Below are 12,961 nucleotides of genomic sequence, written 5' to 3' on the forward strand. Positions count from 1 at the left end.
GGATAGGTGAGTGGAGATATTTGGGGAGTGGGATAGGTGAGTGGAGATATTTGGGGAGTGGGATAGGTGGGGGCTAGAGGAAATATTTGGGGAGTGGGAGATATTTGGTGACTGTGATAGACAAGGAAGGTTTTTAAGGAGTGGGAGAGGTAAGGATGGAAGAGATATTTGGGAAGTGGGAGAGGTGGAGGGAGATATTTAGGGAGTGGGATAGGAGAGGCGAAGGGGAAGGGGAGATATTTGGGGAGTGGGAGAGGTTGGAGAGTAGGATAGGTGAGGGCAGGAGATATTTGGGGAGTGGGAGATATTTGGGGAGTGGGAGAGGTTGGAGAGTAGGATAGGTGAGGGCAGGAGATATTTGGGGAGTGGGAGAGGTTGGAGAGTAGGATAGGTGAGGGCAGGAGATATTTGGGGAGTGGGAGATATTTGGGGAGTGGGAGAGGTTGGAGAGTAGGATAGGTGAGGGCAGGAGATATTTGGGGAGTGGGAGAGGTTGGAGAGTAGGATAGGTGAGGGCAGGAGATATTTGGGGAGTGGGAGAGGCTGGAGAGTAGGATAGGTGAGGGCAGGAGATATTTGGGGAGTGGGAGATATTTGGGGAGTGGGAGAGGTTGGAGAGTAGGATAGGTGAGGGCAGGAGATATTTGGGGAGTGGGAGAGGTTGGAGAGTAGGATAGGTGAGGGCAGGAGATATTTGGGGAGTGGGAGAGGCTGGAGAGTAGGATAGGTGAGGGCAGGAGATATTTGGGGAGTGGGAGAGGTTGGAGAGTAGGATAGGTGAGGGCAGGAGATATTTGGGGAGTGGGAGAGGTTGGAGAGTAGGATAGGTGAGGGCAGGAGATATTTGGGGAGTGGGAGAGGCTGGAGAGTAGGATAGGTGAGGGCAGGAGATATTTGGGGAGTGGGAGATATTTGGGGAGTGGGAGAGGTTGGAGAGTAGGATAGGTGAGGGCAGGAGATATTTGGGGAGTGGGAGAGGCTGAAGAGTAGGATAGGTGAGGGCAGGAGATATTTGGGGAGTGGGAGATATTTGGGGACTGAGATAGTGGAGGGAGATATTTGGGGAGTGAGAGAGGCTGGAGAGTAGGATAGGTGAGGGCAGCATGTTGGTGCCATTATAAATCCTTGTAATAGGTGACATTTCTGTGAATATTTTGGATGTCAGTGCAAAAGGGATTTGGAGCTCAGAGAATATGAAGTTCTGTATTTATTTGTAACAATGTTTAATGTAATATAAATGTTAATATCTAAAAATACTGACCATTCTACATCATTTAAAGGAATAATCGAGTCAGGTGCCATTTCCTGCGCTGGGTGAAATGATCTGCCTGCCAGTTACACAGTTCTGGGGCACCCAGTGACATGGGGAGATAGTCTGCAGGGTTTCATATACCCAATGGAATGTTCTTTAACCCCTTAAGGACACATGACATGTGTGACATGTCACGATTGCCTTTTATTCCAGAAGTTTGGTCCTTAAAGGGTTAAATAACAACCAACTAAACAGGTATCACTGCCCCAACAGCTTAAAGGACAGGAACGTGTAAAAATAGGCTTATTTCTGGAAGGTTTAATTACTCATTTCTGGAGAAAATTTTAACTCAAACAGAGAAATGTTCCCGTTCCATTTAATGGGTCTTAAATCTGCAACTCTGCTTCTGAATTGCCCCAATTTCCAGTTTAGTGAATAAGTTTCACAGTACCTACTACCCATGTGCCTTTATTAAGCGTTAATGTATCTAAGTCTTACATTCCATCCCCTGGTTAGTTATACACAGATACACAAGACTGGCATTTCAGATCGCATGGTGATAGCGGCTAGGAAGGGGAATAACATTATATGTCAAACACAATCATGCGACGACTGCGGATTCAATTTAAATCATTTCTAGTTCCTGGCTGGTGCATGTGGGTTATGATGTATATTCAAGGTTAAGGACAATATGCTTAAAATGCTCCACGTAAAGCGTGCACAGTGAACAGAAAGCTTGTAATATAAAGGGGATTTATTATAAATTAGAATTGTTAGTAGTGCTTGGAAATCGCTGATACTCCAGTTCCTTCGGACTACAATTCTCAATGTACTCAGCCAAATAGTTTATAGAAATTCATTGACAGAGAGTTTAGAAATAATTAGTTGGAGCCATTTCATTGCTGGATTGTTTTATTAGGAATGAGTAACTTCCTTAACATTGTTCTCGATATTGACAGAAACATAAGCAATGCCCAGTTAGGACTTCAAGTCACGTGAATCCTCAGCAGAAAACTTGTCGGATATTTAAGGTTTTCTTTAGTTGTTGATGATTTTCTGCAAAAGAGAAATTCATGTCAGAATGCAAATTTATTTTCGGTACATTTTGAGGGGGCAGTTGAAAGTGAATTTCTTAGAGTTGTGTAGCAGTTTGAGAGAAGATTTTTATATCAAAGGGCAGGGAGGGCGAGTTTTCATGGCAGTGATAGAGGGATCATTCCATGGAATATTTACTGATTACAGCTGAGATGAGAAAGAAGACACTAATAATACAGGGTTGACTGTGTCTCAATCTGGAATTGTCTATAAAATATACAGACCATCCAAACGTTCTCCCTAATGTCCCCATGCACAGCACAAATAAACAGACATGTATACTGGTAGTGGAATCCAGTGACACCCACCTCGTTGATCCAGTCAATGTAAGCGGACACACGGGTGAAGACAGTAGGTTTCTTCTCGTAATTACAGCTCAGACCAGAGCCGAAGCTGACCACACCGTGGACCTCCCAGTTTCCATTTGCTGCCTGACAGTTGAGGGGTCCGCCAGAATCTCCCTGTGAAAACACACACATCTAATCAGTAAATGTAAATGGGTGCAGCTAATTAACTTATTACTTACATGTGAGGCAAGAATGACCACGTTCTATAAAAATCTATAGTTTGTCTGACCCAGCTCCATCTTTACACAAAGATTTAAAATACCGATACAGGACACAGAACCGTGTACCTAGGTTTCCAGACATTTGTAATAAATAAATACAGAAAAAGGGGATTTGATAAGAAAATATATCTTACTAAATAAATACAGGAAAAGGAGATTCGATAAGAAAAGATGTCTTACGTTGCATCCGGACACAATGCCGTCGCCTCCAGCGCAGACCATGGTGGTCTTGACCTGAGTTCCCCACCAGTCGCGCTGGGTGCAGGTGGCATGATCCACCACGGGCAGGAGGGCTTGCTGCAGATTCTCAGCGATGGGTCCATTGGCTGGAAGACAAAGGGGAATAATTGAATCTATTGTACATCCATCTGGAGGATAATATATATATATATTTGTCTTGTACACGAATTAGTTACTTGGACCATTTAAAGAGGACCTGTCACCTTCCAGGATTTATAACGTTCTCTTATCCCTCTATTTAACAAATATGCGTTTGTGAGATGTGAAAATAAAAGTCAATGTAAAAATCTGCACATTTATATCCTGGGACTGGGCACCTCCATCTTAGCTTCCAGCCAGTCAGTGTTATAACATCTGTCCTTCGCACCTGGCAGTCAGCATTGGGAGAGGAGCAGAAACTATTTGTCCTCCTTCAGTGCAATGTGTGCCAGGCTGTGCCAGGATTGAACTGGGTAGTGATGTCAGTAGCTAAATGTTTAATATACATTTAAAATAAGAGTGCATCAGAAAAAGGTTAATACCGGTTATAGATGATTTCCAATGTTACAGTTCCCCTTTACTACTCTAAGTCCTGCCGTTAAGCTTTGCAGCGGGTTTAATGCTCAACCCTTGAAATTCAATGAGTTAAATTGCTATAAAAATAAAAAAAAATAAAAAGGTTTCTCAGTTAAACTGGTAATTGTAGAGAATTGGCAATTTAGTCAAACAAGTTGGGCGTCTTCTTTCTTCTGATCTGGGTTCAAACCTAATATTTACAATTTTCTGATCAGGTCTTCAGAATTCCCAGTTTCGTGAATAAACGCAAAAAATGCAGTGAAACACAAATAATACGAGGGAATCTCCAATACAGCTATTTTTCAGTTCCAGTATATTGGTCTTTAATTTGCAAGACCCTCATTAATGCTCCACAATTCATGGTTCAGTAAATAAAGCCCGCAGTGTCTGCTTACACATTACTGGGGGTTATTCAATACATTCAGAATTGCAGCCGATTAAAAGGAGATTTCAATTTCTAGGCTGAAATAGCCGAGCTGTGACTAACGATGAGTTGGATCATTGTTCCAAGTCTGCTATTTTTGCCTACATTTTGCCATTCCCAATTTGGAGTTCAGTGAATAAATCCCTGTGTGATGACTATCATTGAGGAAATGGGATTTATACCAACACTGACAGGGCTATACTCACACGTAAAATGCCAGAATTGGAAGTGAATTTTACATTTTAGACCAAACATCACTAACATTGAGAATATTCCACAAACTTTCACAGGGGTGAAATGAACTTTAAATCCACAATAAGTCCAGCAGAACCCATTATGTTCTGCCTTGCGCAGGACGCAGAATACATTGTGTGATCACATATTGGACCTCAGCTGGTCATTTTTATTTCTTGGGTTATTTACATTTCATTTAAAGAGAATTCAGAGTGAATTTCCAATTTAAGGCCAGAGTAGCCGAGCTGAGAGCAGAGCTGACTCTTTCTCTAGTTTGACTTATTTCACTTTGAGTTCTCACTGTAGTGAATAACCTGTTAATGTCATTATGTTTCCTGATAAGCAGTTGATGGTTTCCAGTACATGCTGAAATGACGATGATCTTACTGTAAAGACGCCCCCATCCAGTAACGTAGCAGGGGAAATCATTGCTCAGGAGGGCACCGTTGGCGGGCAGACAGGCGGGCTGGATCTTATCACTCAGAGGCACAGGCTCTGCCAGTTTAATCAGGGCAATGTCGTTGCTGTGGCAAAGATGCAGAATATTAGTGTTTTCTAGAGAGAGCATTGTGAAATAAACGTCCCTCCAATAATGTTACAATGTGTCAGTGCTGGTAGGTTACACTCAGAATGTTACATTGTTAAAGGATCACTGCAGCAGCCCTGGCCGGACCTAATCGATCTAAAACGGCTTAACAAATTAATATGGGATGCCGCCGGGGCACTTCTGACATCCAATAAGCACTAAAGCTGACAGCAGTGATTATGGTGCTTAGAGACTTTCCTTAGAGAACCTAGGCCCGCAATGACTCCTATATTGACCATTATAGGTCCTAGGCCAGCAATGACTCCTATATTGACCATTATAGGTCCTAGGCCCGCAATGACTCCTATATTGACCATTATAGGTCCTAGGCCAGCAATGACTCCTATATTGACCATTATAGGTCCTAGGCCAGCAATGACTCCTATATTGACCATAATAGGTCCTAGGCCAGCAATGACCCTTATAGGTCCTAGGCCAGCAATGACTCCTATATTGACCATTATAGGTCCTAGGCCAACAATGACCATTATAGTGTGATGATGTGTGGATATTTACATTTAAGGATATTATTACCTAATAAACACCGGTCAAATAGTTTTCCCTTTTTTTCCGTTTAATTTTCCTCTTGTTTGGTAACACAACCAGGTTCAGGTTGTAAAGCACCACATTGATCATTTCTAAAAATATAAAGAACTGCTCACATTTATCCAATGATTTATTCTATATTTTGTAGTATTGTAATTGTTTTGTCCAACAGGCTATATCATTATTGATTAATCTTTGTACTTGTAGATGTTCTCTTTTTACTTATTATTATTATTAGTTCTAAACATTTCTTCCATCAATAAATGTATTTTTTTTTTAAAACCCTAATCGGCCCCCGCCACACTCACAGGATGAAGAAGGAGTTCCATTTCTCGTGGACGATGATTTTTTCAGGTGAGATAGCAATGGATCCTTGTTCGTCATCCTTCAGGTTATGTTTTCCCAGAAATACTCTGTATGTTCGGGAGCTGGGGAGCACGAAGGAGATGGGATAACTGGTCAGTTTGGCCAAAAGACCCATCGACGGTAAAAGAAGATGTTTACTGACTAGTGCAAATATTAAACAATAAAGCAACTACAACACAAATAATGCATTATCTGTTAGCCATCATCTAGAAAGCACAACAAAACATCTAGGAAATAAATGTATAAACATTAGCCAAAAAGTCACAAGGAATCGACAACGTGAAACAATCATTCAGCAACTGTATTCACAAAAGAACAAAGTAAATTGAGCAATAAATGAATTATTTATTAATTTTAACCAAACCGTTACAAATTCATTAAAAAGAAATGTATCATAAATTGATGTAGCAAAACAAAACCCTTGAAAAATAATAAAATGTATTGTCTACAAGCTATAGGCTAAATAAATACATGAAACATTCAATGGATTTAACCAAAAACAACTACAAAGTAACTAACAAATTCAAGTATTCATCAATATCCAAAAACAATGACTAAAAAAAATACAAAACACAAGAAACATATGTATTAATCGAGGGATACCTGATACAGTGGGCGGCAGTCAGCACCCAGTTTTCGGAGATCAGAGTTCCCCCACAGGTGTGTCCCCAGCCGCTGGTGGCTTCATACTGCAGTGAGATCTGCAGGTTGCGAATTTCATAAGAATTAGTATTTTGTAGCAATTACTGGATGGAAATCTGCAATTTGCACGCTCCCTCCTTACCTGCCATGGCCAGCTGTTGGGTCTCACATCTTCACCATTAACCACCCTGGAAAGATTGGGCAGATAGGTGGGAACCCCACAGCCGTAGGCTGAAACACAGGACACGGATATTAGATCAATACTTATATATATCTAGTGACACCTTATGTTCAGTCTATTAAAAAAAACCTCTCTAATGAACTAAAAAGAAACAAGATTCTTGGCAATTCGTAATGGGTCATTGGAAAATTGAACGCACACCAACAAAAAAACAAACCCTATCCTTTATTTCTCTGTTCTGGGTGACTGCCATTCAGATGGTCTCTCTCCAAGCATGTGAACCAGTCTGCTATTATTATTTTAAACTGGCAATTGAACTGCGGCTTCCAACACCTTTATTTTGTCCATAAAATGCTGCTTATGGAATAAACTCGGCAGTATTATAGAACGTTTAGTGAGCGGAGTCACTTTCTGATTTGACAAGAGCGTATTGTAGAAGTTGTACATCCTGGGAATGTGTAGCAAATACTTCTGAGTATCTTTGTATAATTTTTAATTTAATTGTATATTTGTCAATGTGTTATCTATATAATGCATTCAAAAGAATGGGTCAGCCCCGGTCTGTAGGCTCCGTTTAAGAATTAAAGTATTTAAAATGTACTTGAAGAAAGTCAATGTCATAAGAAAACTGTGCTGTGTGACTTTAATAAAAGAAGTATGGGCTTAGCTTATATAATTTGTCTTCTTGTTACATCGCTCTAATAACAATGCTTGATGTTGTTTCACAGAAACATAATTATGTTAGAACTAAAAATAAAATTAAATGTTGAACTTACCGTAGCCCAAGAAGATAGTAAGAACCACAAGCTTCAACATTGTGACTTTTCAGTACAGACTAGTGACCCCGCACCCTTATATAGCGAAGATAGCGAGCGCTTGGCCCAGGGATCAATGCTCTGGAAAGTGTTCAAATAAAGTGTCCAATGCGCTTTATTCTCTGACTTTGATATGAACGTATTTACTTTAACATTCTGTGTTTGTACTTTGGCAAAAAGGTGACAATTTATTCTAATAAGAGGTGACAGATGGTTCCTCGATAACTTTTCACTAAACACGTTAAAACTGTTGAATGGTTCTTTCAAAAAAATAATAATAATAATAATGAGAGAGAGATTGATTAAACAGGTTAAAAGTGACAACTTTTTAAAATGTCATTTTTTGTAACTGAATTTATTCAGAAAGAACAAAAGGGTTTTTGGTGAACTGCGTGAATACAATGTTTTTCAAATTACGATTAAATTATGGTTTAAAAAAAAAATCACCTTCAGGGGCATTTAAAGTTAATAGAACATGAAAATGTTTATGTGCTCAGTGACATTTTTAAAGTTTCCATAATGGTAGAAGATTGTGGGGATCAGAATTCTGGGGGAGCCGGCCGTGCGCCTTTCTATCTGGAAGCCATGATAGCTTTCCATGCACGGTGACCTCACGTGAAACTGATGCAGTAACTTCAGCACTGATGATGTAATGCCAGCACAGGAAACCCATTAAGACATGCTAATGTCCCGTAATGTTAAAACCTGGGTGTATCTATGTATTTGCTAGTAATTTGGTTCCCACAATGTATACACCCAAAGTTTGAGGCTTGGACAATAGAGAAGTGAGCGGAGTCGGAGCTATTGTGCCAGTGACACAATTAATGGAAGCAATGATGTGCCGAGCCATAGAGGCAGCATGCACTCCTTTAATGGAAGCAATGATGTGCCGAATCTTAGAGGCAGCATGCACTGCATTAATGAAAGCAATGATGTGCCGAGCCATAGAGGCAGCATGCACTCCATTAATGGAAGCAATGATGTGCTGAGCTATAGAGGCAGCATGCACTCCATTAATGGAAGCAATGATGTGCCGAGCCATAGAGGCAGCCTGCACTCCATTAATGGAAGCAATGATGTGCTGAGCCATAGAGGCAGCATGCACTCCATTAATGGAAGCAATGATGTGCTGAGCTATAGAGGCAGCATGCACTCCATTAATGGAAGCAATGATGTGCCGAGCCATAGAGGCAGCCTGCACTCCATTAATGGAAGCAATGATGTGCTGAGCCATAGAGGCAGCATGCACTCCATGAATGGAAGCAATGATGTGCCGAGCCATAGAGGCAGCATGAACTCCATTAATGGAAGCAATGATGTGCCAAGCCATAGAGGCAGCATGCACTCCATTAATGGAAGCAATGATGTGCCGAGCCATAGAGGCAGCATGCACTCCATTAATGAAAGCAATGATGTGCTGAGCCATAGAGGCAGCATGCACTCCATTAATGGAAGCAATGATGTTCCGAGCCATAGAGGCAGCATGCACTCCATTAATGAAAGCAATGATGTGCCGAGCCATAGAGGCAGCATGCACTCCATTAATGGAAGCAATGATGTGCTGAGCCATAGAGGCAGCATGCACTCCATTAATGGAAGCAATGATGTGCTGAGCCATAGAGGCAGCATGCACTCCATTAATGGAAGCAATGATGTGCCGAGCCATAGAGGCAGCATGCACTCCATTAATGGAAGCAATGATGTGCCGAGCCATAGAGGCAGCATGCACTCCATTAAAGGAAGCAATGATGTGCCGAGCCATAGAGGCAGCATGCACTCCATTAATGGAAGCAATGATGTGCCGAGCCATAGAGGCAGCATGCACTCCATTAATGGAAGCAATGATGTGCCGAGCCATAGAGGCAGCATGCACTCCATTAATGGAAGCAATGATGTGCTGAGCCATAGAGGCAGCATGCACTCCATTAATGGAAGCAATGATGTGCTGAGCCATAGAGGCAGCATGCACTGCATTAGTGGAAGCAATGATGTGCCGAGCCATAGAGGCAGCATGCACTCCATTAATGGAAGCATTGATGTGTTGAGCTATAGAGGCAGCATGAACTCCATTAATGGAAGCAATGATGTGCCAAGCCATAGAGGCAGCATGCACTCCATTAATGGAAGCAATGATGTGCCGAGCCATAGAGGCAGCATGCACTCCATTAATGGAAGCAATGATGTGCTGAGCCATAGAGGCAGCATGCACTCCATTAATGGAAGCAATGATGTTCCGAGCCATAGAGGCAGCATGCACTCCATTAATGAAAGCAATGATGTGCCGAGCCATAGAGGCAGCATGCACTCCATTAATGGAAGCAATGATGTGCCGAGCCATAGAGGCAGCATGCACTCCATTAATGGAAGCAATGATGTGCTGAGCCATAGAGGCAGCCTGCACTCCATTAATAGAAGCAATGATGTGCTGAGCCATAGAGGCAGCATGCACTCCATTAATGGAAGCAATGATGTGCTGAGCCATAGAGGCAGCCTGCACTCCATTAATAGAAGCAATGATGTGCTGAGCCATAGAGGCAGCATGCACTCCATTAATGGAAGCAATGATGTGCTGAGCCATAGAGGCAGCATGCACTCCATTAATGGAAGCAATGATGTGCTGAGCCATAGAGGCAGCCTGCACTCCATTAATAGAAGCAATGATGTGCTGAGCCATAGAGGCAGCATGCACTCCATTAATGGAAGCAATGATGTGCTGAGCCATAGAGGCAGCATGCACTCCATTAATGGAAGCAATGATGTGCTGAGCCATAGAGGCAGCATGCACTCCATTAATGGAAGCAATGATGTTCCGAGCCATAGAGGCAGCATGCACTCCATTAATAGAAGCAATGATGTGCTGAGCCATAGAGGCAGCATGCACTCCATTAATGGAAGCAATGATGTGCCGAGCCATAGAGGCAGCATGCACTCCATTAATGGAAGCAATGATGTGCTGAGCCATAGAGGCAGCATGCACTCCATTAATGGAAGCAATGATGTTCCGAGCCATAGAGGCAGCATGCACTCCATTAATGGAAGCAATGATATGCCGAGCCATAGAGGCAGCATGCACTCAATTAATGGAAGCAATGATGTGCCGAGCCATAGAGGCAGCATGCACTGCATTAGTGGAAGCAATGATGTGCTGAGCCATAGAGGCAGCATGCACTCCATTAATGGAAGCAATGATGTGCCGAGCCATAGAGGCAGCATACACTCCATTAATAGAAGCAATGATGTTCCGAGCCATAGAGGCAGCATGCACTCCATTAAAGGAAGCAATGATGTGCCGAGCCATAGAGGCAGCATGCACTCCATTAATGGAAGCAATGATGTGCCGAGCCATAGAGGCAGCATGCACTCCATTAATGGAAGCAATGATGTGCCGAGCCATAAAGGCAGCATGCACTCCATTAATGGAAGCAATGATGTGCCGAGCCATAAAGGCAGCATGCACTCCATTAATGGAAGCAATGATGTGCCGAGCCAGAGAGGCAGCATGCACTCCATTAATGGAAGCAATGATGTGCCGAGCCAGAGAGGCAGCATGCACTGCATTAATGGAAGCAATGATGTGCCGAGCCATAGAGGCAGCATGCACTCCATTAATGGAAGCAATGATGTGCCGAGCCAGAGAGGCAGCATGCACTCCATTAATGGAAGCAATGATGTGCCGAGCCAGAGAGGCAGCATGCACTCCATTAATGGAAGCAATGATGTGCCGAGCCAGAGAGGCAGCATGCACTCCATTAATGGAAGCAATGATGTGCCGAGCCAGAGAGGCAGCATGCACTCCATTAATGGAAGCAATGATGTGCCGAGCCAGAGAGGCAGCATGCACTCCATTAATGGAAGCAATGATGTGCCGAGCCAGAGAGGCAGCATGCACTCCATTAATGGAAGCAATGATGTGCCGAGCCAGAGAGGCAGCATGCACTGCATTAATGGAAGCAATGATGTGCCGAGCCATAGAGGCAGCATGCACTCCATTAATGGAAGCAATGATGTGCCGAGCCAGAGAGGCAGCATGCACTGCATTAATGGAAGCAATGATGTGCCGAGCCATAGAGGCAGCATACACTCCATTAATAGAAGCAATGATGTGCTGAGCCATAGAGGCAGCATGCACTCCATAAATGGAAGCAATGATGTTCCAAGCCATAAAGGCAGCATGCACCCCATTAATGGAAGCAATGATGTGCCGAGCCATAGAGGCAGCATGCACTCCATTAATGGAAGCAATGATGTGCCGAGCCAGAGAGGCAGCATGCACTCCATTAATGGAAGCAATGATGTGCCGAGCCAGAGAGGCAGCATGCACTCCATTAATGGAAGCAATGATGTGCCGAGCCAGAGAGGCAGCATGCACTCCATTAATGGAAGCAATGATGTGCCGAGCCAGAGAGGCAGCATGCACTCCATTAATGGAAGCAATGATGTGCCGAGCCAGAGAGGCAGCATGCACTCCATTAATGGAAGCAATGATGTGCCGAGCCAGAGAGGCAGCATGCACTGCATTAATGGAAGCAATGATGTGCCGAGCCATAGAGGCAGCATGCACTCCATTAATGGAAGCAATGATGTGCCGAGCCAGAGAGGCAGCATGCACTCCATTAATGGAAGCAATGATGTGCCGAGCCAGAGAGGCAGCATGCACTCCATTAATGGAAGCAATGATGTGCCGAGCCAGAGAGGCAGCATGCACTCCATTAATGGAAGCAATGATGTGCCGAGCCAGAGAGGCAGCATGCACTCCATTAATGGAAGCAATGATGTGCCGAGCCAGAGAGGCAGCATGCACTGCATTAATGGAAGCAATGATGTGCCGAGCCATAGAGGCAGCATGCACTCCATTAATGGAAGCAATGATGTGCCGAGCCAGAGAGGCAGCATGCACTGCATTAATGGAAGCAATGATGTGCCGAGCCATAGAGGCAGCATGCACTCCATTAATGGAAGCAATGATGTGCCGAGCCATAGAGGCAGCATGCACTCCATTAATGGAAGCAATGATGTGCCGAGCCATAGAGGCAGCATACACTCCATTAATAGAAGCAATGATGTGCTGAGCCATAGAGGCAGCATGCACTCCATTAATGCAAGCAATGATGTGCCAAGCCATAAAGGCAGCATGCACCCCATTAATGGAAGCAATGATGTGCCAAGCCATAGAGGCAGCATGCACTCCATTAATGAAAGCAATGATGTGCCGAGCCATAGAGGCAGCATGCACTCCATTAATGGAAGCAATGATGTGCCGAGCCATAGAGGCAGCATGCACTCCATTAATGGAAGCAATGATGTGCCGAGCCATAGAGGCAGCATGCACTCCATTAATGAAAGCAATGATGTGCCGAGCCATAGAGGCAGCATGCACTCCATTAATGGAAGCAATGATGTGCCGAGCCAGAGAGGCAGCATCCATTCCAGGGTACCAGGCTGCCTGGCACAATTGTC

General features: G+C 43.5%; 1 protein-coding gene across 1 annotated transcript; it reads right to left on the reverse strand.

Moving 5' to 3' along the window:
* Nucleotides 1-2,146: 2,146 nt before the first annotated feature.
* LOC134577760 (chymotrypsin-C-like) lies at nt 2,147-7,572 on the reverse strand. Its single transcript, XM_063436634.1, has 8 exons — nt 7,466-7,572; nt 6,651-6,739; nt 6,470-6,567; nt 5,809-5,928; nt 4,756-4,892; nt 3,096-3,241; nt 2,656-2,808; nt 2,147-2,308 (listed from the first exon to the last, which is right to left on the reverse strand). Exons 1-8 carry the CDS (start codon nt 7,503-7,505, stop codon nt 2,291-2,293), a joined length of 801 nt encoding a protein of 266 aa, XP_063292704.1. The 5' UTR covers nt 7,506-7,572; the 3' UTR covers nt 2,147-2,290.
* Nucleotides 7,573-12,961: the final 5,389 nt, after the last annotated feature.

This window comes from Pelobates fuscus, chromosome 11, assembly GCF_036172605.1.
Source record: "Pelobates fuscus isolate aPelFus1 chromosome 11, aPelFus1.pri, whole genome shotgun sequence".
Taxonomy (NCBI): Eukaryota; Metazoa; Chordata; class Amphibia; order Anura; family Pelobatidae; genus Pelobates; species Pelobates fuscus.

Bases quoted from the DNA above. Each gene is read 5' to 3' on its own strand.
- LOC134577760 (XM_063436634.1), bottom strand. From the start codon at position 7,505: ATGTTGAAGCTTGTGGTTCTTACTATCTTCTTGGGCTACG. The intron at 6,740-7,465 runs GTAAGTTCAACA...CCTGTGTTTCAG, and splicing joins TACTATCTTCTTGGGCTACG to CCTACGGCTGTGGGGTTCCC. The intron at 2,809-3,095 runs GTAAGACATCTT...GTGTTTTCACAG, and splicing joins GCATTGTGTCCGGATGCAAC to GGAGATTCTGGCGGACCCCT.